This window comes from Labrus mixtus, chromosome 22, assembly GCF_963584025.1.
Source record: "Labrus mixtus chromosome 22, fLabMix1.1, whole genome shotgun sequence".
Classification (NCBI taxonomy): Eukaryota; Metazoa; Chordata; class Actinopteri; order Labriformes; family Labridae; genus Labrus; species Labrus mixtus.
Genome location: NC_083633.1, coordinates 13,648,395 through 13,673,839, shown reverse-complemented (window position 1 = coordinate 13,673,839; position 25,445 = coordinate 13,648,395). Strand labels below are relative to the sequence as shown.

Sequence of the window (25,445 nt, the reverse complement as noted above, 5' to 3'; positions counted from 1 at the left end):
CGTCGACCCAAGAGACCTATGGTGTGCAATGATTGGCTACAGGCGTGCAGGGAGGGAGGAAGTGAGAGAAGGAGGGGGAGGCAGAGGGCTCACCTGCAGTGTGTCCTGTATAGCTGCACACACTCAGCCATAAATCACAGGAAAGGAAAGGATGGCGGTATAGAAAAGAGAACAAGGTGAAGAATAAGAGAAAAAGGTATGCTTCCAAACAATCCAAAGAAGATGAGCTGGTGTAGAGACAGGCACTACCACAGCTACAAAATGGGGAGAAAATGGATCTGCTTCAAGCAGTCATCCATCAATGATTTTGAGAAAATCCATTACAGAGAAAGTGATGAAAGTTTGTGTTGAGTGGAACAAAAAAAGAAAGAGAGACATTCTCAGCAAAGAGAACATTGCTCTGCTGGCCATGGAGTGAAAAGAGCATCAATCTTCACTTATCCTTAATCATCATAAACCTTAAGTTATGGCTGGTTATGAGTGGAAAACTAAATAATATGCCTCTCAGACCATAATAATGGCAGTGTTGGGAAATTAAACTTTGGTCATAGCAAGGTTACTGCTAGAGCTTTAAGAAGCTATGTGTTATTACTTGCTAGACAGTGTATTGATTTTCTACTGCTGGTGCACAAATTAACAATCGCCATGCAATGATTTGGAAGTCAGACACAGGCAAATGCCAACACATGAGCAAGATTTAAAAAAACATGCTAATTAAAAACTGTTGTGTGGAAGTTCAGCTACTGTAAAAAAAAAATGTTTTACCTTTTAATAAATTACAAATCACCTTTAGAAATAGTTAATTACATGCTGTAAAGCCTGTGCCTTCACAGTCTGCTATACTAGACTAATTAATGCCAGTTCTAATTTCTTCCAATGCACAGAAAGAAATGTAATTTCTTCTTTTAGTAGGAGCCACAGAAGGTGATGGTTAAGTCTTTAGCCAGCTTTGACATGAGGAGACATCTGTGCAAGTGTGCAGGTGTGTATATCTCTGTGGTTACCTACCCAATGATCCATCAGTAATAGAGAGAGAAACAGGGAGAGAAAGCTTGGAGGTAATTACATTCCTGTTGCTGGCTTGACACAGGCTTAATGTGGCTGAAGAATGTTAATAGTGATGCTAATTAACTGGAGGAGTAGACCAACACTTTAAGAGTAAGTGTGACAGGAAAGGTAAAAGGGAAAGCTGTGTTGTATATGTATGAGTATGAACTTGTAAGATGTAACTAAGCAATTACCTCACGTCATCTGAAGCACACCTGTACTGTTAAATGTCAAATTAAAACTTTGTATGTGAATATATACTTCATCTTCTCCTATGGTTGTCGTATTGTATTAAAGTCAGATTTACAAGTTTTTAGGGATTGTTTAATTTCTGTAATGTCAAAGACTTTCATGTGAATGAGCTTGGAGGTATATTGCTTAATCCAGGCTTCACAGCATTAGTTGCAAACTTTGTGATGCTTTTCATTCAAAGTCATTAGTGTTGGTGAAGACATGAGACCTAAAGAAGACCAGACAAACTTGCAGTATGATATAGCCCCCCATGCCTGTTTGGCAAAGACACTGAGCAGTGTGTAAACACAGGCTGTCAGCTTTTCTCACTAAACAACATGTTAATTAGAAAGAAGAAAATGTAAATGCGGCAGGAGAGAATAATAAGCAAAGGAGAATACTGTGGAGGAAGAGAGGGCGAGAGAGATGGAGGGTCTAGGAAAAGAGAGAGAAGTATTTTGTTTGGGGGTTTGCTATATATACTTATCGCACCATCCAATACCATTCTCTATCTACCAATATCAAATATGTCAGTGAAAATTAACCTTTTAGGGTGAAGAGATAAAAAAAAAAAGACAAATGCAAATCTTGCAATCAAAGAATGAATTTCTGATTATGGCTCAGCAACCTTTTGATTTGTTTATTTCCCTGGACCTTGACTCATCTTTCACAGCAGCCAACCTTGTCTTAACCCTGAGTTAGCAACTCATCTGTGTCAAATACAGTTCAAATGGTTAGGAAACAGAAAGATCAGACTCAAGTTAGTCATTTTTCTCTCTCCAACTTCTCTGCTGGCTCAAGCCTTTCAACTCCATGTACACACTGCAGAGAATAGCCACTCAAATCACTCACGGCTCAATAGGCTGCCACATACTGGTACTCTTCTCAATAGGTGCAGACTCACAAGAGCGAAATGAACATCAAACTCTATTTCAGCACTCTGGCCCTCTCCTCCCATCAGACTGTCTGCCTTTACCCTTTCTCAACATTCTCTCCATCTTTGTAGCTTTCACCAATCATTCTTGCTCACCAATTTTGCCCTCTACACTCTTGGAGTCTCTCTCGCTGCTGTGCTCTCTTTTCTGTAACTGTTCACCCACTCTCCCCCTGCATTCAATGTCAAAAAAGATCTGTGTAAAAAAAACCCAACAATAATAATCCACAAGCCCTGTGTCTGAATATGAATTCAATTGCATAAGAAGGTTGAAAAACACAGAGTTTATATTTAAAGGTTGATATATTTCACTCTAACTAAGAACTTTCTTCAGCTAAACATGGAGAGACGACTAATAAGAATCATCTTGACTGTAAAACTACATGGACCATGATTCATAGCTAGAGGCTCACCTTTGCGACAACTGCAGATGTACAAGAGCCTAATGGAATCAAGAGGTTTACTTGGTGTGTGTACGTTAGCATGGTGTCAACCTTCAGTAAAGTGGCTGGTTACAATGGTTAATTGTATGTGTGTGTGTGTGTGTGTGTGTGTGTGTGTGTGTGTGTGTGTGTGTGTGTGTGTGTGTGTGTGTGTTATACTGCCCTGTTCAGCCCCTGGCAGCCTATCAATTATAAAGGAGCCCTGGAAAGGAGGGATGAGGCCGGGCAACAGCAGTAGCATCTATAAATACACACCTGAATGACACCACGTGAGGTGAACTGCTATTTTTTGCATACGGCCACATGCACACACACATGAAGGTTAACAGCCAAACAAGCTGATCACACAAGCAATGTCATTCACCATATCAGGGGCACTTTGTGTAACTGTTGAGTCAGGAAGGACAGGGTGCAGCGTGGCTGCTCTTTGCTAACCTGAGCACCATGTGATACTCTGTCTAAATCAGCGGAGAGATTGCTTTCCTCCTCTCCCCTGGTGAACGGCAAAATGGAAAAGTTGAGGTGTGCGTGTGTGCTTGTGGGTGTGTGTGTGTGTGTGTGTGTGTGTGTGTGTGTGTGTGTGTGTGTGTGCAGGAGTGCAGGAAATTCTGTAATGGTCTGGAAGACACGCACTATCACTCCCTGGTGGCCCCGGGCTTTCTAGTTCTACCTCACTCTCTGTTTCCGTAACATTTTTCATTTTTCCTCTTGTATTATTTAACTTAAAGTTTATCTTTGCATCAATCTGTCTCTACTTTAGCTCTCACCCACACCATGTGTTGCATATTCAGTCTCCCAGAAATATATCCCTCTTTGCATATTCCATCTGTCTTCTCTGTTACTCCAACATACATCCAACCATCTAACCATCTTTTTTCATCTACTACTTTTCTGATTTGAAATAGAGCTTTGCGAAGACATTTTTCTTCTATATTGGACAACATCTATTTTTTTTCTGGGTTAAATATTCATATAAATCAGGTCATGTTGTGATTTTTTTGTTACTATTTCCTAATCCTTACAGGATAATAGGAGCTAACTTTAAATTTCACTTTCTTGGGAGGTGCACATTTGCTGCTACATGCAAGCAAAAACTGCACCCTACTTGCTGTCGTCGGTTTATCTGCTTTCATATCAAGTAAAAGTGTCCTAAGTTTATCTTGTTATGGACAGAAGTTTCACAGTGGTCCCTTATCATGATAAATGTATCACGGTCTTAACTGAGAGTCCATGTCTGTTCATCCTTCAACCCCCAAACCAATCCTAGTTTCCCTTCAATTTTATTTTTCTCCACACTATCTTTCCATCACCCTCCAATCTTTCCCTTTCTCCCTAAACTCTACCCTATTCCAACTACAACCAAATGCTAAGTCCATCTGATTATCTGTGTTCAACATCTTCTCTGTCCAGTTAGACTACCTTGCACTGGCAGAAGGAACAGAGAGTATAATGGGGATTGGGAGCACATGAGAAACTGCTACCTTCTGATTCTTTTCCCCAGCCAATACTGGACTTCAGTCCTCATTAGCTCCCTGTTAGTCTGCACAGAATCCACTACTATGTACTCTGAGATGCAAATGCAATCATGGCACACTCACTATTTCCCAACACTGTAAATCTAGAGGAGGAATTTGACATCGGACGGGGGCCTATGCAAAGATTGTGCAATTACCAGAAGATGTATGCATAAACAATTGGCTGAGAACAATGGGGCAAAAAGTAGAAAAGCAGAATAAAGCACAAGGTGAAAGGGGGGGGGGGGGGGGGGGGGGGGGGTCATGAGGGGCTGCAGGGGGTTCCCATTGACTGATTTCCCTTGACATGCCTCTCTGTAGCAACAACAAATAGCACAGCAAAAATGGATAACAGTCAGTGGTTAATACAGCAAGACGAAAACAGCATCACATTAATATTGTGTGCTCAATCAGCCTTATAGCTGTGAGGTGGACAGCACCTGTCATAGACTAACAACCCACTATCATCACATCAGATCATCCTAATGTGCTCCTAGTCCATTGTAGTAGCTTCTCTCTGGGATTAAATACACAGCGTATCACAATTCACTCTCAGATTTGTGCGTATGTGTGTGTCTTCTATACATTCTGTCCTGTGTGTTGAACAGTCTCTGCTGCCATGGCAACCAACGACTGAGCTTGCTTTAGTGTGTGTTGTTGCGGTAGCTGGTGTGGGAGTAGAAGCACACACACACAAGCACAGTTCCAAGGCAACGAGTAAGACTGCTGAGGAATACTTAAGAGCATGGGAACATTGACATTCTGGGAATACTGGCTGAGTACAGCAGCGGTTTAGACCACTGGCCAGAATGGGTGGGGTTGTAATGACTACTATGCAGGGTGAATGTAGCCGTGTGGGTACACCTGTGTTGCAGAGCATTGTGTTTATAGCATGACAAGGCAGGGGAGTGGGGCTTGGATCATAAAGGACTGTCCACACACTTGCACACACAATGCCTACCCGTCCTAAAGCATATTTCATCATTAGCTCTAAGCAGTTAATCCTCTGCTCCACTGACCACGGCTCAGCTCAGCCCATTTCAATAATCTGCATCTGGGGCTAACCAACCTATCACACAAGCACACACACACCCACACACACACACACACACACACAAAACAAGGACACAATCAACTCACCAAACATATGGGACTGGTCCAAAGCAATACATATCTCAAGTTAAAGCTCTAACACCCAGACAAGCATAAATCTATTCATAATCTAGTGTGCTAGCAGCAAAGCCGTGTTCATTTATGAAACAGGGAAAATAAAAATACTTTGTATTCATGCCAGTATTAAGTTTAAAAGGACATACTGGACACATATTTCAATCAATGTAGCTTGCCGTTATATACCTGAATAGGCTGAAAGTTGAAATTATTGTTGAGCAGTGCTAATGATGAGGATTCAGTATCTTCATTTATACCCACATGGGATGATACAGAAAGGTGAAATGTTTACTTGTTTTTACTTCTTTTCAAATACGCGATACTTTGATGATTTTAGTGAGAGTGTGGCATGGATAGAAACTAGAGGAGAAGGATCTAGAGTGAAATGGCAGAGGAAAACAACACTGGGAATATTACATGACACATAAATAAATAGTATGTTGTGAGGAGGAGGACAGCAGACAGGTAGTGAAAGGACAAAAGATTGCTCAAAATTGGCAGAGGTAATGGCAAAGTTTGACCTTTCCCTTCCCAACAACAAACATTAACCATTCACTGTTGGAATTGACCTGTTTCTCGCTCTTGTCCTGGCAACCTTAAATGACAGATGTCTCTCACAACAGTCCTCCTGCAAGGTTTTCTCCCTTTCACCAAGGAGCTATAGCCCTGTGAACTACCATTCATTCACCAATCTGCCACGCTATCCATCTCTCATGTCATTTCTCTCTTTTCCCTTCCTCACTCCTTTATCGCAAAAATGTTTCACCCTCCCTTTTTTTCTCCTTTCTGTTTGCATCTTATTCTTATTCTCCCCTCTTTTCTGTCTGACTGTAACAGATTGAAAAGTAGTGCCTGTGGTGAAGAGGTGAACGAATTGTCACAACCCAACACCCTGCTCTTTGCCTTTGGCCAAATGCCGACAAATGTTCTGTGGAAAACGTGTTTTTTTACTCTCTTTCTTCCCCTATACTACTACTCCATAACCGTGTATGTATCTGCTTCAGACACTACCTTGGGCAACACTTAAAGAAACCGCTCATATCCAGTGACACTGAAACACAAACACACACACCGATGTATCCCTAGCTTCTTCAACCTTGCCATCTTTGCATCAATGCCTTGCTCAGTTCTGTGCTTCTGTCTATGTCAAGTTCAAGGTTAGCTGCTCATTGTATTGAGCGCCAATGCTCCCCCGTTGGGAAGGACAGAGTGGAGATGCATTAGCACCTCTGCAGGTGGCCCTCAATCTCATCCCTTCCCTCTCTTTTTTCTCCACATCTTCCCTTCACACCTCCCTCTCGTCCCCTAGTCCACCTCTCAATCCGTAGCCCCATGGAGGTTCCTGGCCAGGCTTTGTCCAAGAGTGTGTACGTGAGCTAGTGTGTGTGGGTGTAAGTGTTCATTGATGCATGTTTGTGTGCTTATCTGGATACATGCAGTGGTGTGCAGAATATGTATTGTGCATATGTGTCCACATAGACAAGTACCTGTCATGCTAATGTGTGGCTTGACCAGATGACCATAAAGTGAACCAAAGCCTGCAGGGGGTTAAGGCTTTCCCCTTGACCTGCTGCTGAGCACTGACCTGCATTTAATGGGTTTAAATCTCACCCAGCTCCAACCTTTTATCTCCATCACATCTCCATCTCTTTAAAAAGCCACAGACCAACACACACACAAACTGACCGACAGACAGGCGGACAGAAGCCATATGGTCCATTCACTTCCAATAGCAGGAGGTAGCCATCAAAGAGCTCTCACAGCAGCTCCACTCAGGCATGGGCAGATAGAGGCAGGGAGAAGGAATGATGAACAGAGCGAGAAGAGGTAAATTAACTGGAGAGGGCAAACAAAGGTGAAGAAAGAGAGGAATAAGGAGAAAGGAGAAGGTGCAGCTTCTATCATGTTTTCTCTCTTTTTTTCTCCTTCATTGGTAAAAAAAAAAAAATCTTGCAGGCTAACCTTACTTTTCCAGATTTTCTGTCACTCGTGTGTCCCCAAATCTTCAAAACCATGTTTCTGCTCATCTTTCAGAACAACTACACAATTCACTTTATCTCCATCCAACCACAATGATGTTAACATTTTTCCAGGAGAATGACTCCACCACAACCTCCAGCTTCTAGACTCCACAGAAACATGAAAATACTCAATATTAATGGAGTCTAATTGACGCAGTCTCTCCCTACCCTGCTTTCTCTAAATTATCTACTTCAGGTTGAAGTAAGGGTGAGGGTAAGGTCTGAGCATTTTATCTTACCAGTTAAGGTTGGCTTTAGCCAGGGGCTAATAAAGCATATATTATTGATAGTCCAAGTACAACCATGTCTCAAGATATACGATCGAAATGTTACTCGCACCCGCATTATATAAAATGATTTCATAAGCAAATTGAATTTAATTCACTCAGCTTCCTGCCCTACTCAACATCATGATGTCATAAATGTGAGCCTGTAAACACTAACATTTAGCTCACCCAAACACAGTTGCATTAACGATCACCCACACTCTTTTACCATCAAATAGAGTAAATAGAAGTGAGAGAATGAAGGAGGGGGGCGACGGGAGTGAGGGATGGAACAAGGTGGAGGAGTGTATATAAATCAACATCCATTAGCTGAGGGGTTATAAAGTCACTGATGAAGGAGGTGGACTGAAGCTCAGACCTTTTATTGTCTTGTTGTTGTCTTTCATTGCCTGTGATGTCATCTAATGGTATACAGTTAACGATAGGGGAGGGGAAGTGTGTACATGGGAGGGGAGGATGTGGCTGTAATGGGGCTGTGTGTGCATTTGAGTACGCCTGTGTTGACAAAGAATATTGATCATTTTTGTCAAAGCTGCTGTGTTTCTGTGGGGTTTCTTTGGCTGAGTATACCATGACAACAATGCAAAAATCCAATAAGTGACAATATGTGGTCGTGAGAGGGATGTCTGGATGGAGGCCAAGGAACAGAAGAAGAAAAACAAAACAAAGATAACCACGGTGAAAATAATTGTTTGTAACATCCTTAAGCAATAACAATGTTCTGAAAACCAAGCAAACATGTTCAGTTCATTTTAAAACTAAAACCCACTAAATTCCCTCTCCTTTAGTCACACTCCTCAGCACAGCTGAGCAGCAGGTATTAAAAGTCATTACATATTCCCCCGATTTGAGACATCGGCCTACGTGTTGGTTATTGTCTTACAACATGGAAATCTGCTGCCTCAACCACTCTGCTCCTGTGAAGAAGAACAACAACAAACACAGGAAGGGGCCCATAACTGACCAATACAAAAGTAAAACCAGTGTATACACTCCACATCCATAGCTTGATCTTGATTCATAATCACACCTTTGTGTAACTCTTTTGTATTTCTCTATTCAACCAGCCACACATATTTATTGCTTGTTTTTAAACATGCATTTCAGTAATGTTGTCTATCTCTCTAAACTTTACCATCTTCTTTTCTTCACTCTCTCTATCCTTCTCAACGTCCTCCATCTGCGTATAATACCATTTTTTTTCCCTTTTTACCCCGGACTAGCCGCGCCACCCCAGAATTAGTCTCAGTCATGGCCCTGTGACGCATGTGTGTGTTAGTGCAAGAGGAGTGGGAGTGAGAGCACAGGAGCTACCTCCCTTCTATCACACCTAACAGCAGTGCATCATCCTATTAGCAGTGAAAAGGGCTGCCATGCGGGGGAGGCCACAGGGGCACGAGGCGAGTCTAAGGTGGGAGCCACAACATGCCAAAACCCAGCTTATCCAGTGCTGTTTAACTCTGAAGGGACAAATCTTGTTGAGCCGAGGGCTTTGCTGTCACACAGAATGTGACATGTTTTTCAAGGGAGAGACTGTTATGGTCCAAATACTCACAAAGACTATGACTGACAACAGGCTGCAAAAAAGTCCTCCATCTCCTCCAAGCTACGACAAAATGGCCTCAATTAACAAACAAATCAAGAATACCATGAGGTCAGACTGAAGGACTCTTTTGTACACCAAACAATTCTGAAATTGAACAAAGAGGTTATCCCATCAAAGGCATCTAAATATCTGTTTGTTGTTCGAAATGTTGTGTTAAATTTCTATTTAGGAAATTTCTATTATTTGCAAGACAGATTTCAGACTTCTGTCTGATAATAAAGTTATATCAATCTATCAATCTATTTCTTGATAATTATCCCTTTATTTAGTGTATAAAAATGTATAGAAATGTTTCCTTCTAAAGACAGACGTGACTTAAACTGTATAGTCTGATACTGCACATTAAGGTAGGTATCAAACACCTTAAAAAAGTGATATATTTCTTCCTTTTCTGATCCCTCATTTAGCCTCAAGAAACAGAAAAGAAAGTTTTTCTAATCAATTCGGCAACATGCTGATCTGTGCTGTACAGCAAGTTTGCAACATGCTGATGTGTGCTACAATCTGCCCCCAGGGCTCTGGGATTTCTATGATTCCAAAGTGAAGGAAAAGTACAGCAGATACTCCTGATACTGGGTCTATAAGAGTGTATGTGTGATATATGGTGCAGTGGATGAGGAGGATGTTGAGAGATACCAGATAGGCCCAGCTCAAGAAATAAAACCCCCCTCAGGGGTTCTCCTGATCCCCCCCCCCCCCCCTTTCCTCAAAAACACACACACACAAACTAAAATTCTCTCCACAGTGAAGTACACACACTTTCTTTCTCTCTCTCTCTTTTTCATGCACACACTCACCTCTTCTTCCTGCAAATACAGCCAACTCAGCTGATTTGCCTGAAAGTCAATCTGCCTTACTACTACTATCCTTCCTCCAATCCAGCAGTCCCTTATTCCCAGCCCTTACTCCACATTCTCACAAAGAGAAACCAAATCTCTGCCCTCATCAATTCTGCCATATCTGCTTCCCTTCATCCTATACATTTTTACCCCTTACCTTCTTAACTCGTCCGCTCTTTGTGCCCACAAAGACCAGCGAGTGGTTCTTGTAGACGTAGGCGATGACTGAGGTCATTTTGTCAATGCCGTCAGAGAAGAGGGGCTTGCCGTGTACCATCTCAGACACGCCCAATGGCGCGTTCATGTCCAGGCCGCAGAAGTCGTCATCAATGGTCAAGAGCTGCAGCAGAAATAAGGAAGAGAGATTTTTAGAAGATCTTTTTTTTATTCCTCATAAATATAAAAAAAAATACAAAAGATTTTGATAACAGGATAAAGAAAAGAACACTTTTTGACAATGCTCTATGTCATACAGGGACCTTGGGAGAAGGTTACGGGCAAGTTGAGAGTAGAAGTATAAGGCAGTACAACAAACCTGATAAATGGCAAAGAATGAGCTTGAGCTAAATTAACATACAAATCAATATTATGTCTCCTAGTTTCAGTGTATTTTCATAAAGGACAGCTATGGATATTGAATTTGTGACTGGTGATTGTTTATATGCTGTAAATGTAATGCAAGAAACAGCAAATGCAGAAAACAGTAAAAGAGAGATGAAGATAGAAGAAGACTGCAGTCAGGCTCGAGCTGTGTAATAGCGCCAGAGGCTGCTCTGTCAAGCACAATTCCCCACTGTCCACCCGATGCAACAGCCACTGCAGAAATGCCATTGCTGCAAGATATTCAGTGTGAAGTGATTCAAAGTGAACCATGTTAAATATAAAGAACAAAAATAGAGGTGCTGCATCGTCAAACTGAGGCAAATCACCCTGTTGCTTCTGAGCATAAAACACAGAATTTGAGTTAGGAGACTCTTGATGGAGGTTCATCTGTTCTGCTTTCTGTGTGGACATGCTGTGATTTTGTTATTCAATGGTGATGTGTGTGTTTCATTTTCTGTGCCTGTACAATTTCTGTTTGCCTACATGTGTTTAATCCTGCCGGGGGGTAATATTCATACCAGTCAGTGTGGGCAGAATGACTTATGGGCTGTGATAAGTGAATAATGGTGCTGGGGATTGGTCATTATTTTGTCTGTATGGATGGATTTGAAACACTGGGTTTAGTACTGAAGCAGGCACAGCTCATGATTTATAGCTTAGCAATGCAGTGGGCTGGCTTGGCAGTAGACACACTCTCCTTTTTTTTTTTAAATGTACAAAAAATAGTAGTAAGGTGAAAACGTAGGATTTATGAAAAACAAATAGATCTGTAATTACATTATGTCAACAACAGTAATGGTGGAATACTAATAATTGAAATATTAGCTTATTTGAAGTTAAAAACAAAAAAAGGTTATCTGAAATTAAATTCTACATCAAAAAGAAACATGTCAGCTGATGTTAGACAACACTCAGTAAAGTCTAATTTTAAGTTTACAGAAAATCTTTATAGAGAGTTTTTTTTTTTTAAGAGAGAGAATAGAGCTTTTATTTTGTTTAAACTCATCAAACCATTTCAGATCTTCAGTGGCCTGATGGTTATAGCTGTCATATATGGGATGCTCTGGTGGAGATGGGGGGGTCCTCTACCTTATGTCTTATTTATTTATTATTTCATTAGACAAATGGAACATGGCCAGTCTAGGCCACGATTAGCTTGAGGCTATAACATGGGGGTTATATGAAGTGGTGCGAGTGATCGATAGAGATGACCTCAATTTCGATCAAGATCATGACATATATTTAGAAGGTTGAGATGAGGAGAGAATGGAACAAAACCAAAGATAGATAAAGGAGGAAGGCGAGGGAAAAAACTGAAGACACTAAATAGATTAAAAAAAAAAAAAAAGCTATTGCAGTGGCTAGCTGATGAATTAATAGTGTTCTGTTGAGAACCAGGGGTACTCCCAAAGAAAACATTGTGAAATATCCCTCTTGTTTGCAGTTACACACTCGACCTTCTTGTCTGAGGCAACAATTTCTCATCCCTCAGCTTTTACTAACATACAAGCCAACATAAACTCCACTAGTGTCCACTAACTGAAAGTTTTCTCAACGCACCAGTAGAGCTGTATTTCTACATATTCAAGAGTAAAACATGGAAAGAGACACACTCCATACTACCGTTGGTTAAACTCATTGCAGCAGGGTTCAAAGGTTAGCAGGGTCTATCAGAAGCAAAATGAGCACTTCGTAGTGTTTGCATCCTCCATGATTGAATGCTGCCTTAAAAGATAATAAATGTGCAGCCAATTCTCCAAAGATTGCTTACTTTCCCGAGAAGGTAAAAGTTTTTCATGATTAAAAAGTCATTTCAAATGATCTGTCTGTTCTGTCAACACATTTGAAATGAGGGATGATGCATGTGCAAGGAGGGGATGTTATTACATGTGTGAAAATGCGTGTTTTCATCTTTTGTCACTGACACATGCTGTATTATTTGTACCGGTTGCCAATCACAGTCACAATCTCTGTCCCGCATTCTGAAATCTAATGAAATATACTTTCTGTCTGTCAGCCCCTTCGGGAGGCAGACACATTTTCATTATGCCACCAGCAGAACATAACATTTGTAGTTGTGATGCCAAAGACGAATTCAGTCAAAATACAGAATAATATCAATGTAGCCTTTGACATTGTCTGCCAATAAGACTCTGCTGTCACTGCTTCTATCATGTCCTATGCCCCCTTTCTTTCTCTCATCTCGTCTCATTAATGCATTTTCAAACTCACAAGGTTACCATTCTTTGCTGCCTTTTCATGACACTATGTGTCACCTTTTGATGGACACGCTCTCCAAGCATAATCAAACACTGTCGACATGTAGACCTTGATGTAGATTTTTCATTTTTCCTGTCTTTTACTTTCCAAGAACCTCATTCTGGAGCTGCTTGAATACACAGATTTGATTTGAGTAGTTTCTTCGTAGACATAAATAAGTTCATATTGTGGGCACCAACAAAATGTTTAAATAGATTCACAATATAAAACTAAATTTGAAGCAATATTGACAACACATTAACTGCATGCACCAAAAGGAGTGCTGCCCTAATACAAGACTATTCAGGCATTTTATTTTGACTATTGGTTTTAATGCATCCAATTTAGCTTCAAAACTTAACATCAACCCTGAAGTTCACATTAAAGAGCCAAGAATAAAAACAATGCATATATCGGTAATCAATAGATGATTCTTGAGGAATATACCCTTTGTTGTAAAGATCTGAATGATGTTACTAAACCAAAAGAGCAGGTTAAATAACCAAGGTAACTAAGATCCCAAAATTACTTAACTATGACCTCAAATCTTGTTTAGGTCTTGTAGCTATTTTAGTCAGTGTCCTGCAGTGTAGCAATAGAGGAGAAAGCTAGGGGGGTTCCTCCCTCAAGACAGAGGGACATGAGAGAGGCTCTGTGTTTGGACAGAGGCCAGGCAGTGAGGCAGAATCAGGTCACTCTCAGCCATATCCATCTCTGTGCTTGTGTTTGGCTGCCAGCAGCAGCACAAAGAGAGCTCTCTTCTGGACTGTGCAGAGGGATCAGCAGATACAGAGTGGAGAGAAAGAGAGGGGGGCAGTAGGCGCACGCAAAAGAGAGCGGGAGACAGGGAGAGAGAATTGCTCAATGTGATTAGCGAGGACTGAAAGAGATCTGCTCTCATACCACTCTGATGTATGGCCTAATCTGGCTTCAACATAGTAAGGGCCTGTTCCATTGGCTGCAAGTTCACTAAGTTAATGACACACATAAAACCACAGAGACATTACACTTCATGTCGCTGCTTAATGCTCCAAAGAGTCAATTTTTTTGCACTTCTGGCTATTCATTTTTAATGCAGTTATTATACTCCATGTGGCACTTTTAACAACTTTCCTCCACAAAGTATTAAAGTAAGCTGATTCTGCACTTTGTTTTTTAACCGTAAAAAGTCTTCATGTAACATTTGATGTTCATGATCAGCTTGTTGTTAGAGTACAGATGTTGGTGATTACACTGAAAACCATTACGAAGAAAGGCGAGGGAGAGAAAATCTAGGGAGGAAAGATTAAGAAATGGTGGAGGTTGCTCTTTGTGTAATTAGCTCCTCAGACATCCAGTATTTCCTCAAGCCCTACTGTGTTAAATGACTGACCTGTCAGAGTGATTGGCGGCACTAGAAAATTATGTCATGACTTAAGTGGGTTTGCAGTGTTCACTGTAAGATATAATGTCAACATTCAATTTAGCTTTACCAAAACATTGGCTGTATGACTCCTGCAGCAAGAGAAAGTCACTTTGATGTGAGTCATTTGAGAAAATGTGTTTATTCTTGTACAGGAGAATGTTTAGTTCATATTGAAAGAAATCATCTAAAGCATGCTCCTTTTGATTCTTTAAAGAGATCCATGTATACAAATGATACATTTCCAATGTAAAATGTTATTTAAGCAATTACTCAAAGTTCACTACTTTCTGGCAACAGATAAATTTGATGATAAAAGTTGGATACTGCTCCATGCAGCATGTCCTTATTTATAAGGCAATAAATAATCTGCTTCCCTCATACTTGTGTAATTCAATTCATGTGAACAGTACTTGATCTAATAGTCTTTGCTCTGTGACTCAGTCACAAAACGTGCTTCTTGCCAATGTCCCAAAAGTGTGTCTTGAAATAGGGAAAGGGAGTTCTGGGTATCCTGCTCTTGCGGCTCGGAATCTGCTGCAGGAGGATTGTGTCTGGTGGAGCTAGTCATTGGACATTTTTTAAGCCATCATTGGAGGAAGATGCATCAGGTTGTAGATGCTTTGCCTGATGACTGTTCTGCTCTGTGACTCAGGATATGTTGATCTGTGTTTAATGCGCTGCTGCCCATCTTGGCTAGGGCACTGTAGTAAATTAAATTCTTTATCAAATATCTTTTTAAATAAAATGTGTTTGTATTTTCCTTATTCTGTCTAAAAAGCTAAAGAATCAAATAATTACTTTTGTTGGTGCAAAAAAAAGTGTAAGAGAAGCTCGACCTCATTTGTGTGTGTCCAGTAGTAAAAAGTGTGTGTGGGTGTATGTGTCTTTGTGTGTCTGTGTCTGTGTGTGTGTGTGTGTCAGACGGACCACTGGTTACGCTGCCAAAATGTACTCTGTCTGACTACTGATCCATGGTGCCCTCCATTGCACTAGCAACGCGTGACAGAGCACACCATGACACACACACTATGAAGTAAACACACACACAGGGAGAAGTGAAATGCACAATCTGCTCTCCCACTTGTGTCCCGTCTGCAAAAATTGTTTTCCGATTTCCCTCTTAACAAAAACTGTCTGCTGTGGAAACTGTCCAACCTTAAAAGCGATTGAGCCATCTGAGGGTTCTTCTGCTTTTAGCTGCCTGTTTAAGGCTGAAACAGAATGAGCGAGATGCAGAAGGCCAAAATGGAAGAGAAGCCACAGCATCATAGTCCTGCTGGTTGATTGTTCTTACAGCCACAGAGAATTTCTTCAGATTTCATACGTACAAATGTGTTACCTTGACTAAAAGAAGCAGTAAAGCATTTCTAGGATGAAATACATGCGTCTTCAGGAAATAGTAGAAAGAGAAAAGCATGTTTGGCAGGTCACTGTTAAATTAAGATGAAAAGTAAACAAAATCAATCTTTATTTGTATAGTGCCAATTCATAATAAATGTTATCTCAAGATACTGAACAAAATGAGCAGGTCTAGGCCGTACTCTGTGTTATACAAAAATATTAACTTGCACTTTGAGACAGGCACACTGATATATTATTCTTAAAAATTATCTGAAGTGAAAGTTTTAATCCTTTATCTTCAACTTGTGGTCTCATGGTGCACTGGTCAATTAGTAGAGCATTGTATAAAGGCTACAGTACTGGTATGAGTACAGTTCTGGCTGCTGGTTTGATTCCCACTCTCTCTCCCCCTTATTTTCTTTCACTCCAGCTTTTCCATGAATAAAGGCAAAAAAGCCAAAATATAATCACAAAAAAGTGTTATAGTCTTAGTATGAGCAGGAGTCATTCTGATGGCTGAACGTTCACTGTCATTTTATTATCTCAAGGCCAGTCCCAACATGAGAGTATTTTTCTTTTGCAGTACTCTGACTGAATTTTCCTCAAATTCAGCTTCAATGCACAAGTGTCAACGCAGAGCACAAGAGCTGTCACCAAGTAGATTTAACTTCTTCTTTGTATGTCACCCTGGGGACTGTTTGGAAAACCAGTAACAATAATAAGAACTGAAGAGAGAAAGAATATATGTATGGGTGCACACACACAGGGGTGGTTTAATGGCTGACAGTGATGTAATCTCAGGAAAGATGAGACAAAATCTTGGTACACCATTGAAGTAAGAAAGAGAAAAGTTGGACTGATAATGTAAGGAAGTGCCCAGTCATGTTTAACAGTGCTGGGAAATGCAGAAAACTTGTGTTTAGCGGATATGTTAGTAGCTCTATAGGCTGTCGACACACTTCTTACAGACAAAGATGAGTTTGCAACTTGTTTTTGCAGGTTTCCATGAGAGGAACCGGTTTTTAATTGTCATATTTTGTTGATTCACTGCCAACAGGGAGCTGGGCAGCTACAACACAGAATAAATGTTGGATAGGCAAAGCAGAAACTAACACAGGATGCTTTAAGATGCAAACTGAGACATCACAAGTAGAGGAGAATGTCAGAGGCAAGATGCAAGTTCAAGAGATGCACAGTAAGAATACACATGTAAAGCTAGGAGTAAGAGATGTAGATGAGACGGATCAATCCAAAGTGTTCTTTTAAAGTCAGCCAAAAAGTCAAAAAAGAAAGAAGAAATTAAGATTCCTATTTCGATCCCTGATTTTAGATGGATGCCACTGCCAGTCAGCAGAGTACAGTGAAGGAAGGGTAAGACATTTGTTTAATCACAGAATAATGATATTGTGATGGATTCTGACCTTTTACAAGTGGTATCATATATGGAGATTTAATTAGCGAGCCAGGATAATGGATATGTGGATGAAGTGGGGTGAAGTGGGGAGAAGAAGGGAAGGGGGGAAGGGGGGGGGGGGGGGGGGGGGGGGGCAGTCTGGATGTTCTTAATGAATCCACTAGCCTTTCTCTTCCTGAGGATGTGGCCTAGACTGACTCATCAGCAGCAGACACTGATTAAGCTCCACAATCAGACGGAGGACAAGTGATGGAGAGATGGTCAGCACAGAGAGACAACACAATTCAAAGTCAAAGGTTGGCCAAACAGAAGAGAGCAGAAAAAAGAAAAGAGTCAATAACATGAAATAAGAGCGTGAAAGGAGGACTGAGAGTGTCATATTAGAGGAGTTTCTTTCAAGAGGAGGATGAAAGGGGGGTGGAGGGGTGTGTGTGTGGGGGGGGGGGGGGGGGGGTCTTAGCATGTGTGTCGGGAAAGATCAAGAAAAGACTCAAAGAAACAGCAGCGACCAAGTAGAATAATCTAATTAATTGGAGTGAATTCAGAATGTGAAGTCGATAGCACATGACAAATGTGGAAGAATGGCCCGTGGCATGTTAGTTAATGACATGTAATTAATGATCATTAGCAGAAGGGATGAGGGGATGGCTGTGGCCTGTCAGGGACTTACAGGCGACCTTGTAATTTTCTCAGCCGTGTTTAGGGGGGGCGGGGGGGGGGATACCGTACTTTACTGAGTGCTTATGGTAAGCATTGTAAGAGGAAATAAAGGGTAGCTGTAGAGAATAGGAAGATACAATGGCGGCAACTATTTTTATAAGAACATGAATAGAAGGACAAGCAAAAGGAGCAAAGAGGAGCACAGGCAGAGAGCAATGAATCAAAGATGCGAGGGAAGAGAGCAGAGAGAGAATTTATTGCGATGCCGCTGTTTTGTTGTTCTGTTTTTTTTTCTGCTGACACAGTGAACATGGAGGGAGCAGGCAGCGGTTTTTTTTATAGGTCACATGCCACTTCACAATGATCTATGGATGCTGGCCCTTTGCAGACTTATACTGTTGAGCATGCATTATGTGGCTCAGCCAAGCGTGGCCGTTTGGGGTGAGAAGAAGCATCATCCCCCCAATCTATCCTCTCAGTTCTATCACCCATCATAACACTCTCTGTACAAACACTTTCTCTTCAACTTCTCCCTCTTTTCATCACTTCCACTTCAACTGAAAGCCTCTTAAAGAGGGTGCAAAGCAACAAAGGTCTGACACCTGAGAGGGTTTATGTGCTCTTCCTCTCAGACCCATGCCTTATAAATGTACATGTGTCCTTGACATTTTTATGGCTAAAGTACTCAGATGATTTGGTTGTTTGGCTTTCAAAAACATTGACATCTCAGTGTGTTTCAATCTGTAATACGCACCAACAAGACTGGATAGTGACATCATAATTGTAAGACTGGATAGTGACATCATAGTTGTATTTGCTGATTTTATCCTACGTCTGTTGTGTTTCCTGCTCCAAGGGGACACTGACCACTACAGTTTATAATAAACAAGGATGAGGAAGAAAAAAATATATATGTGGGGGAAATGCAAATGAGCTTCTACTATAAGCCAGTCATATTTTTTGGGACAACAAATAAACTACACTTCTCTCTGAAAAAAATAATAAAAATGTGGCTTTTATACTCAAGTTAAATAGACATTATCTATTAATTAGCCAGAATAGTGTTCCAGTAATTTTTCATCAGTTTAAATCCCATCTTCATTTAAAACCATCCAGCTCTCATGGAGTTTTTCACGTTTTAAAGGGAAAATTGAAAGACTTTAAAGCAAACTTACATAAGAAACGTGTAAGAGCTGAGTAACACCCTTATTTGATATTTTTCTGGTTGTGTGATTCCTCACTGATAGATCATCTTAGAAATGCAGTGACCCACAAGAACTTTAGCCTCAACATTTCTCTGAGCAACTTATTTGGTATGTTCTACACAGAGTAAGAGCATGGATCTAAATGGGTACTGTGTGCTTCTACGCCGCTCTGTACATCCCCGGGGAGCAGAGAGAAGGGAAGATGTGAACGGTGAGTTTAAACTACATTTCTGATTATATTGGAGACACAACACTCCAAGGCATGCATCACTTAAATCAGCAAAGGAAGTAATCTAAGACTTATATAATATACATATATATATATATATATATAAAATATTACAAACACAACCATCCATCACAGAAGCACAAATGAAATGGGAAATGTTAGCATGCAACATGTTCTCATTCTCTGAAGACTCATAGGTGATATATGAACAATATTTACATCTATTAATTTACTAATGCTGAGACAATAGGCCTCTGATTTATGTGTGTTTGTGCGTCCATGCTTTTAAATGTGCCCCTTGTCTATATCACTGAAGCAGCCAAGAATGATCTGGTCCTTATTTCAATAAATCACATAATAAACCTTTCACATATAAATGTATTTATTGCTTTTCTTCTACTTCATCACAGTCTCCATCTCTGCAGTCGACATACTTGGAAGTTTGGTGTCACGTGTGTATGTGTGTGGGTGTCAGAACTCATCTATCTCCTGCAGAGTCCACCGTCGCTTGTTCAGTAGGGTCTAATTTATGCGGTGGCGATACCGTGGCGCATGCTGAAATGGCATCATTCCTCAGTGCTAACCCCTGTGTGCTCCCTTACACTTCCTTTCGCTGCCGAGAGCCCCCCCCCCCCACCCCAGGCATGATTTATCAGGCCCTCGAGCGGCAGACAAAAGCGCCCCCAGAACGTGTGCCGTGCCAGAGACAGAGTAATAGATAAACACTGTGATTCCAGAGCCAAACATGAGAAAGGGTCAACTTCAAATGATGTCTGCAGATAGTACACAGCTGAGGTCAGAACAATATGGACTGAACAGTGGCAAGATGATCAAATTTATGTTTTGGAAATACAATCATGAAGGCACAATCAAGTTCTTGTCTATTTATGCCCATAAAAATGATCATTTGTAGCTCTTCTAGATAGATACAATGATGGCCTAAGTAAGGAAAATATTGTTTGTGTTTCAAATGATTGCATTCTTTGGTATAATGTTTGTGTTTCTCATAAATCAAAATGTTGTTTTTTGTGCCACATTGCTTTACTTTATAAAAAAAGTCAAAAGAAAATGCACCAAAAACTTTCAAAAAAAAGTTCAACCAACCAAATTGTAACAATATACTTTCAACTTTGATTAATGTAACCTTGTATCTAAGTGAGTGCATTCAGCGACGCTGGATACATAGAAAAACGTGATAACTCACCAATGCACTCAGATCGAGGTAATGCTGTATTAGTTGAGGTTGACAGCTTTTATTAATGACTAAATATGAGATCATCATTAAAAATGGCCTAAACAACTCTGGCTACGTGTGTAGATGAGGTAAACATGAAACACCTAATTTAACCTTGTTTTTATATTTGCGCAAAGTGAGAAATCGAATGAACCGAATCACTGAATTAGTAATGATGTTATGGAGAATTGAATTATGGTAATTTGGCTGAGCATTCAGTAGCATTGTTTAAAGGGTGAGAAGATTTAAAGAGGCAGTGGATGGTTAATATGTCATGTTAATAGGATGGAGCATGAACCCACCCAAGATCATTCTGTTCATGGAGACCTACTGCAGTGCATGTAGGCTCATTAAAGAAACATGTGGAAGACAACTGATCACAAGTGATTTTCTCCAGATACTAACCTGTAGCATCCCTCACTTAAAAATGATTAAAACAAAACTAGCACCTAATCATTAATTAGTATTCTCTTAATACGGACAATTATCCTTCTCTGCAAAGTAAGTGTGGAATAAAGCATTGATTCTCACAGCACTGTCCTTATTCTTGTGTTTTTATGTAAGGGCATTTAAATGTCACAAAGTATGTGTGAAAAGATTTAAGTAGTACTCACCGCACTGCTGCAGGGAATATCTTTGACTTTCAGCCAAGCCAGGTCCAGTGTCCCCTCGCCCTTATAGCAGGACTTCAGCCGCTCCTTGATTTTCTCATTAATCTTCCGTAGAGAGAAGACACACAGTGCAGAGTCCTGCGAGGCCTGCCGTGGTCGCCTCTTTTGACCTTTAGAGAAGATGGCAAACAAAACATCGTCGTCTGGTGCCACATCTAGCGAGCGTGCCAGGTTAGCACCAGCTTTGGAAAGGTACGCAGCCTCCAGTAATCGATACTCCACGTTGCCACTAATGCATCCAATAGGCACCTCTACATAGGAGTTGAAGGCAGTGTCTGCCTTGCAAAGACGGACTATCTTGGAGGTGTAGACCTGTTCCCGACCAGTAGAGGAGGACCCTGTGGTTGGTCCATCCCCCATTTCAGGCTGCAAAGTCAGGAAGTAGACAAAGTTCCCACTTGCAAAGCCATAAATGTAGTATATGTCAAAGTCTGGGATGACAGTGAAAGTGTCTGAAGGGATCTTTATCATGGAGGCCACAAACTCATCATGGAAGACATAGGCAAACATGCCATCCTCCTCAGAGTTTCTAGCCAACTTGCGGCTAGAGATGGTAGGGAAGTATTCTGGCTTGCCATCAACTGCTGTGGCTACAAACAGCATGTCCGGAGAGGTGTTGCTATACGACACAATGACCCCAAACACAGAGCCGCTCTCATTGACACCAGAGAGGTAGTGCTCCTTCTTGTGAAAGGGCTCTCCTAGTTTGAAGAGGTCATCTAGGCGGAGAAGTTTGCAGATGCCCTGGTAAAGGCTCCCGCATGCCAACAGCCGGTTCTCCCGATAGTCCATCAGAAGCATTTTGTTGATATTGTTGGTGAGCGTTAGAGGCTCACTGCAGGGCTGTACTATACGTGGTGGGTAGCACTTGCGGTTGTCGTCATCTGGGCCAGTCTCATGGGAAACTTGGACTTCCAGGCCCGGAGACAGTTTGTATATGCGATTAACAGCCCCCAAATAAACATTACCATTGCGATAGTCCACAGCTAGATGGTTAAATGTCCACTCAGGGTTCTCAGCATGAAACGATGAATACTCATCCTCCTGTAGCAATGCTGTGATCACCTGGGAGCCGGCACTATGAGCCTGTGGGGCCTGCACCACTGTTTGTGATGTCACAGGAAGTGACAGACAAGACAGGAAGCAGCAGACAAAAAAGCAGGTCCGTGTCCTGGTGAGGGACGTCATGGCTGTGCTGAGGCTGGGGGTGGTGAAGAAAGGGAAGGAGGCTTAGACCAGTGCTGTTGGCCAATAAGGATCAAGCCTCTCTTGAGATGGAGGACATTATGTGCCTAAAGAGGGAAGAGAAAAAATACAGTCAATATCAGCAAGATTTCAAACTATAAAGTCTATGACTATAAATTCAAAGCAACTATCACATGATATTGATATACAATACATCAGGAAAACTCAATTATCTGTTCTATTTTCACATGTTATCTGGCACAGATCAGTGTGCAGAGCATCTTTAGAGAGAATAATGAGGGAAAAAAGGTGAAGAGGGCACACACTTGAGACTCTAGCACACTCTATACTTAGAAAAGAAATGGGCTAGACAAAAAAAGAATCAGGCTGATGCACAGACAAGGTTTAAAAGGCAGTTTGCAGCTTTAGCCAATAGCATCAGGAAGTCTATAGATTGAGGAAAAGGACAGAAGAGGAGGAGTGATGCGTTGTCTCAGAGGAGGTGATCAGCATGGCTCTGCACCATCTCTCTGCATGGACCCCTGCCTCCCTCCACCCCTCCTTGTCTTTCTGCTCCAGCCGCTATGCACCTAATTGATTCTCCCCTTGGAGTAGCAATTTGCATGCTTTGGCGATTTCTCTCTTTTCTCCCAATAGGGCAGCTCACCTGCTGACACTGCTAGCGGAGAGAAAAGGACCGTCTTTCTCTCTTCAACATACCTGCACACACACTTGCACACAAAGCAGGTTTGCGGGCTGAAGAGGAACAATTAGGGAGGAAATGCAAGTGGTTGCAGAAATAAGCTTCCCTAAAGTCCTGAGGTCATTTGCAAAGTCTCGGCATTAAACACACATCCAACGCAGACAGGCACACACACTCATGTTAAACAATGCCAGTTTGAATACAATGTTGTGAGCGATGGGTAGAACTGTTACATCTATACTGTCAACGTGATTATCGAGGGGAAATGACACGCTTCATTTAAACATGGTCCCCTATGTGTATCCCCCTGTTCCTTAAGCCTCTACAGTGACAGGAAGGATACAGTAAGCGATTATGTTCACCTTGTTAGTGTACATGTGTAAGTTTCACACTGCACACAATATCATTTCAGTCTTGCAACACTCCACAAACCAACTCACATCTTTCATTAAAACAACTGTAAAAACCTTGAAAAGAATATGATACTTTTGGCAACTCTTCTAGCTAGGTGACTGATCCATCTAAAATTTTAATATTGAGGGCCCCCCAAAAATAACATCATCAGATTCCCCAAATTTTGTTTCGGTTATTGTTTTCACCCCTAAAGAGAAAGTGAGGATCTGCAGAGCTAGTACAGGCTGCTGCTACTCGAGGAGTAATGACAGAGCAATGAGCCCTTAATGTGCCTCCAAAAATAAAAGGGGAGCTGCATATTAATCTCACACAGGGCGCAGCACTGGAGCACCCGACTCTCATTTACTTAGCCTGAGGGACGGTCATAACAAAGTATTCCTAGGACATTCCCAGAGAACCTTAATCAGCAGTAATTATTAATAGGAAAAGAGTAAAGGAAGGAAGACAAAAAGAGATTTACAGGGGAAACAAAGGCGTGAGACATAGTGAGAGACTGAGGAAGAGGCTGTTAAACCACCTTCACATCTACCTATCCTCATGAGTATACACACTACTGCATTCAGACAAAGCTGGCATTCAAAACAACAACAAGGATAAGAAGGACTCAGTAGTCCCCCTTGAGGAATAAATGGGAGTTTTGCAAGCATAAAATCACTAAAAATCTCTAAATGGAAAAAAAAATCCTCCCTCATCAGTGGTTCCCAGCCATGTCAGTGTGTCTGCCACAGAAATATGTCGGTGAAATGCAATTATCCTCCCTTACGGGGGGCAAGCTCGTTTAGTTGCTGTTTGCTTCTGCCTGCTGATCATCAAGCGCCATTAATTAAAGCTTGCTTTGGTTCTGAGGATTTATAAATCAGTCTCACATACACGCACAGGGACTGATTATTCTAACACATAGTTTATCTAATTGCACGCCATTAATATATGCCTTTTCCCCTGCCTGCTTTTATACTTATGTATTAAAAATAAGGTGTAAACGTGATGATGTTTGAAGACATGTGCAAATTGTAGACAGTAAAAACATTTCTAAATAGACAAAATAGTTCAACTCTTCAAAAAAATTAATCATGTCTGCTAAGTTTGATAGAGTTTAACCAATATGTTTAGCATCTACAGTGGAAATGTGTGACAAAGGAAAGGGGAGGGGGCTTCGAGGGCTTTAAGTGTCTTGCTGCAGTGGGCAGGCTGCCAAATTAACTCAAATATCAGTCAGTATATAAACCAGTTAATTACACATTCACAGACTTGTAGACATGAAAAACTGATAAAAATTTAATGATTAGCACCTCTTATTTCCCAAAATATATTTGCAGTATTGTTGGGCCTGTGTGCAAAAGCAGTTCGTGTGAGTCTGTTTGTGAGCCTTTTCTCCTTCTGTGAGAGACAAAACTGCTTGACTGACATGTTTCTGTTTTCCTTGTTTTGTTTTATGTGTTCCTAAATGCTGTCAGCAGCCAGCCAGCAGGAATCCCATTATGACTGTAAAAGCAAAGCCAAAACTACATTTATGTTTAAAATGTGTGCAAATTAAGATACTTATCCTTTCTTTGAATGGAGACAGTTAAGTGTGTGTTCAATATTGCCAGAGGATAAGAGAAATATGTGGCAGACGGATGGTGTTTGCCCTGTTTGTTTGTTTGTTGTCTCTAAAACATATATTTAGTGAGACTGTTAGAAATATTTCTGAGAACGAGGGACAAGACACAAAAAGCCAGTTAGGATCAAAGATCAGCTGCTACAATTTGCCCTGTTTCTGAACAACTATTTTGATGCTGCAAAGCTAATTCCAGCGACATCAGCATTAAACAAAGCTATTATGGATATGTCAGGAGCCATTTTGCCTTGACAAAGATTGTGCAATGGAGAGCGGAGGTCAGACATGACAATTGACACAACAAAAAGCAAGCCTCGACAAAATAGTCTTCTGTTATTTTCTGACAGAGAGGGAGGCATTAATGTTGTAGAAATTACTGGGAAATGAAGAAACTGTCAAAAGTGTTTGTTAAACAGCTTAACTTCTCACAGTG

The 25,445-nt window shown here is 41.1% G+C and overlaps 1 protein-coding gene across 1 annotated transcript in view; it reads right to left on the bottom strand.

Annotated features, from left to right (window-relative positions):
* plxna4 (plexin A4) overlaps positions 1-25,445 on the bottom strand; it is a 206,490-nt gene that overhangs the window by 163,473 nt on the left and 17,572 nt on the right. Inside the window, exons 2-3 of the mRNA XM_061030073.1 lie at positions 21,057-22,405; positions 10,250-10,432 (exon numbers count right to left, since the gene is read on the bottom strand). Coding sequence (XP_060886056.1) covers positions 10,250-10,432; positions 21,057-22,301 — 1,428 coding nt within the window. The 5' untranslated portion in view covers positions 22,302-22,405. The remainder of the gene's footprint in view (positions 1-10,249; positions 10,433-21,056; positions 22,406-25,445) is intronic.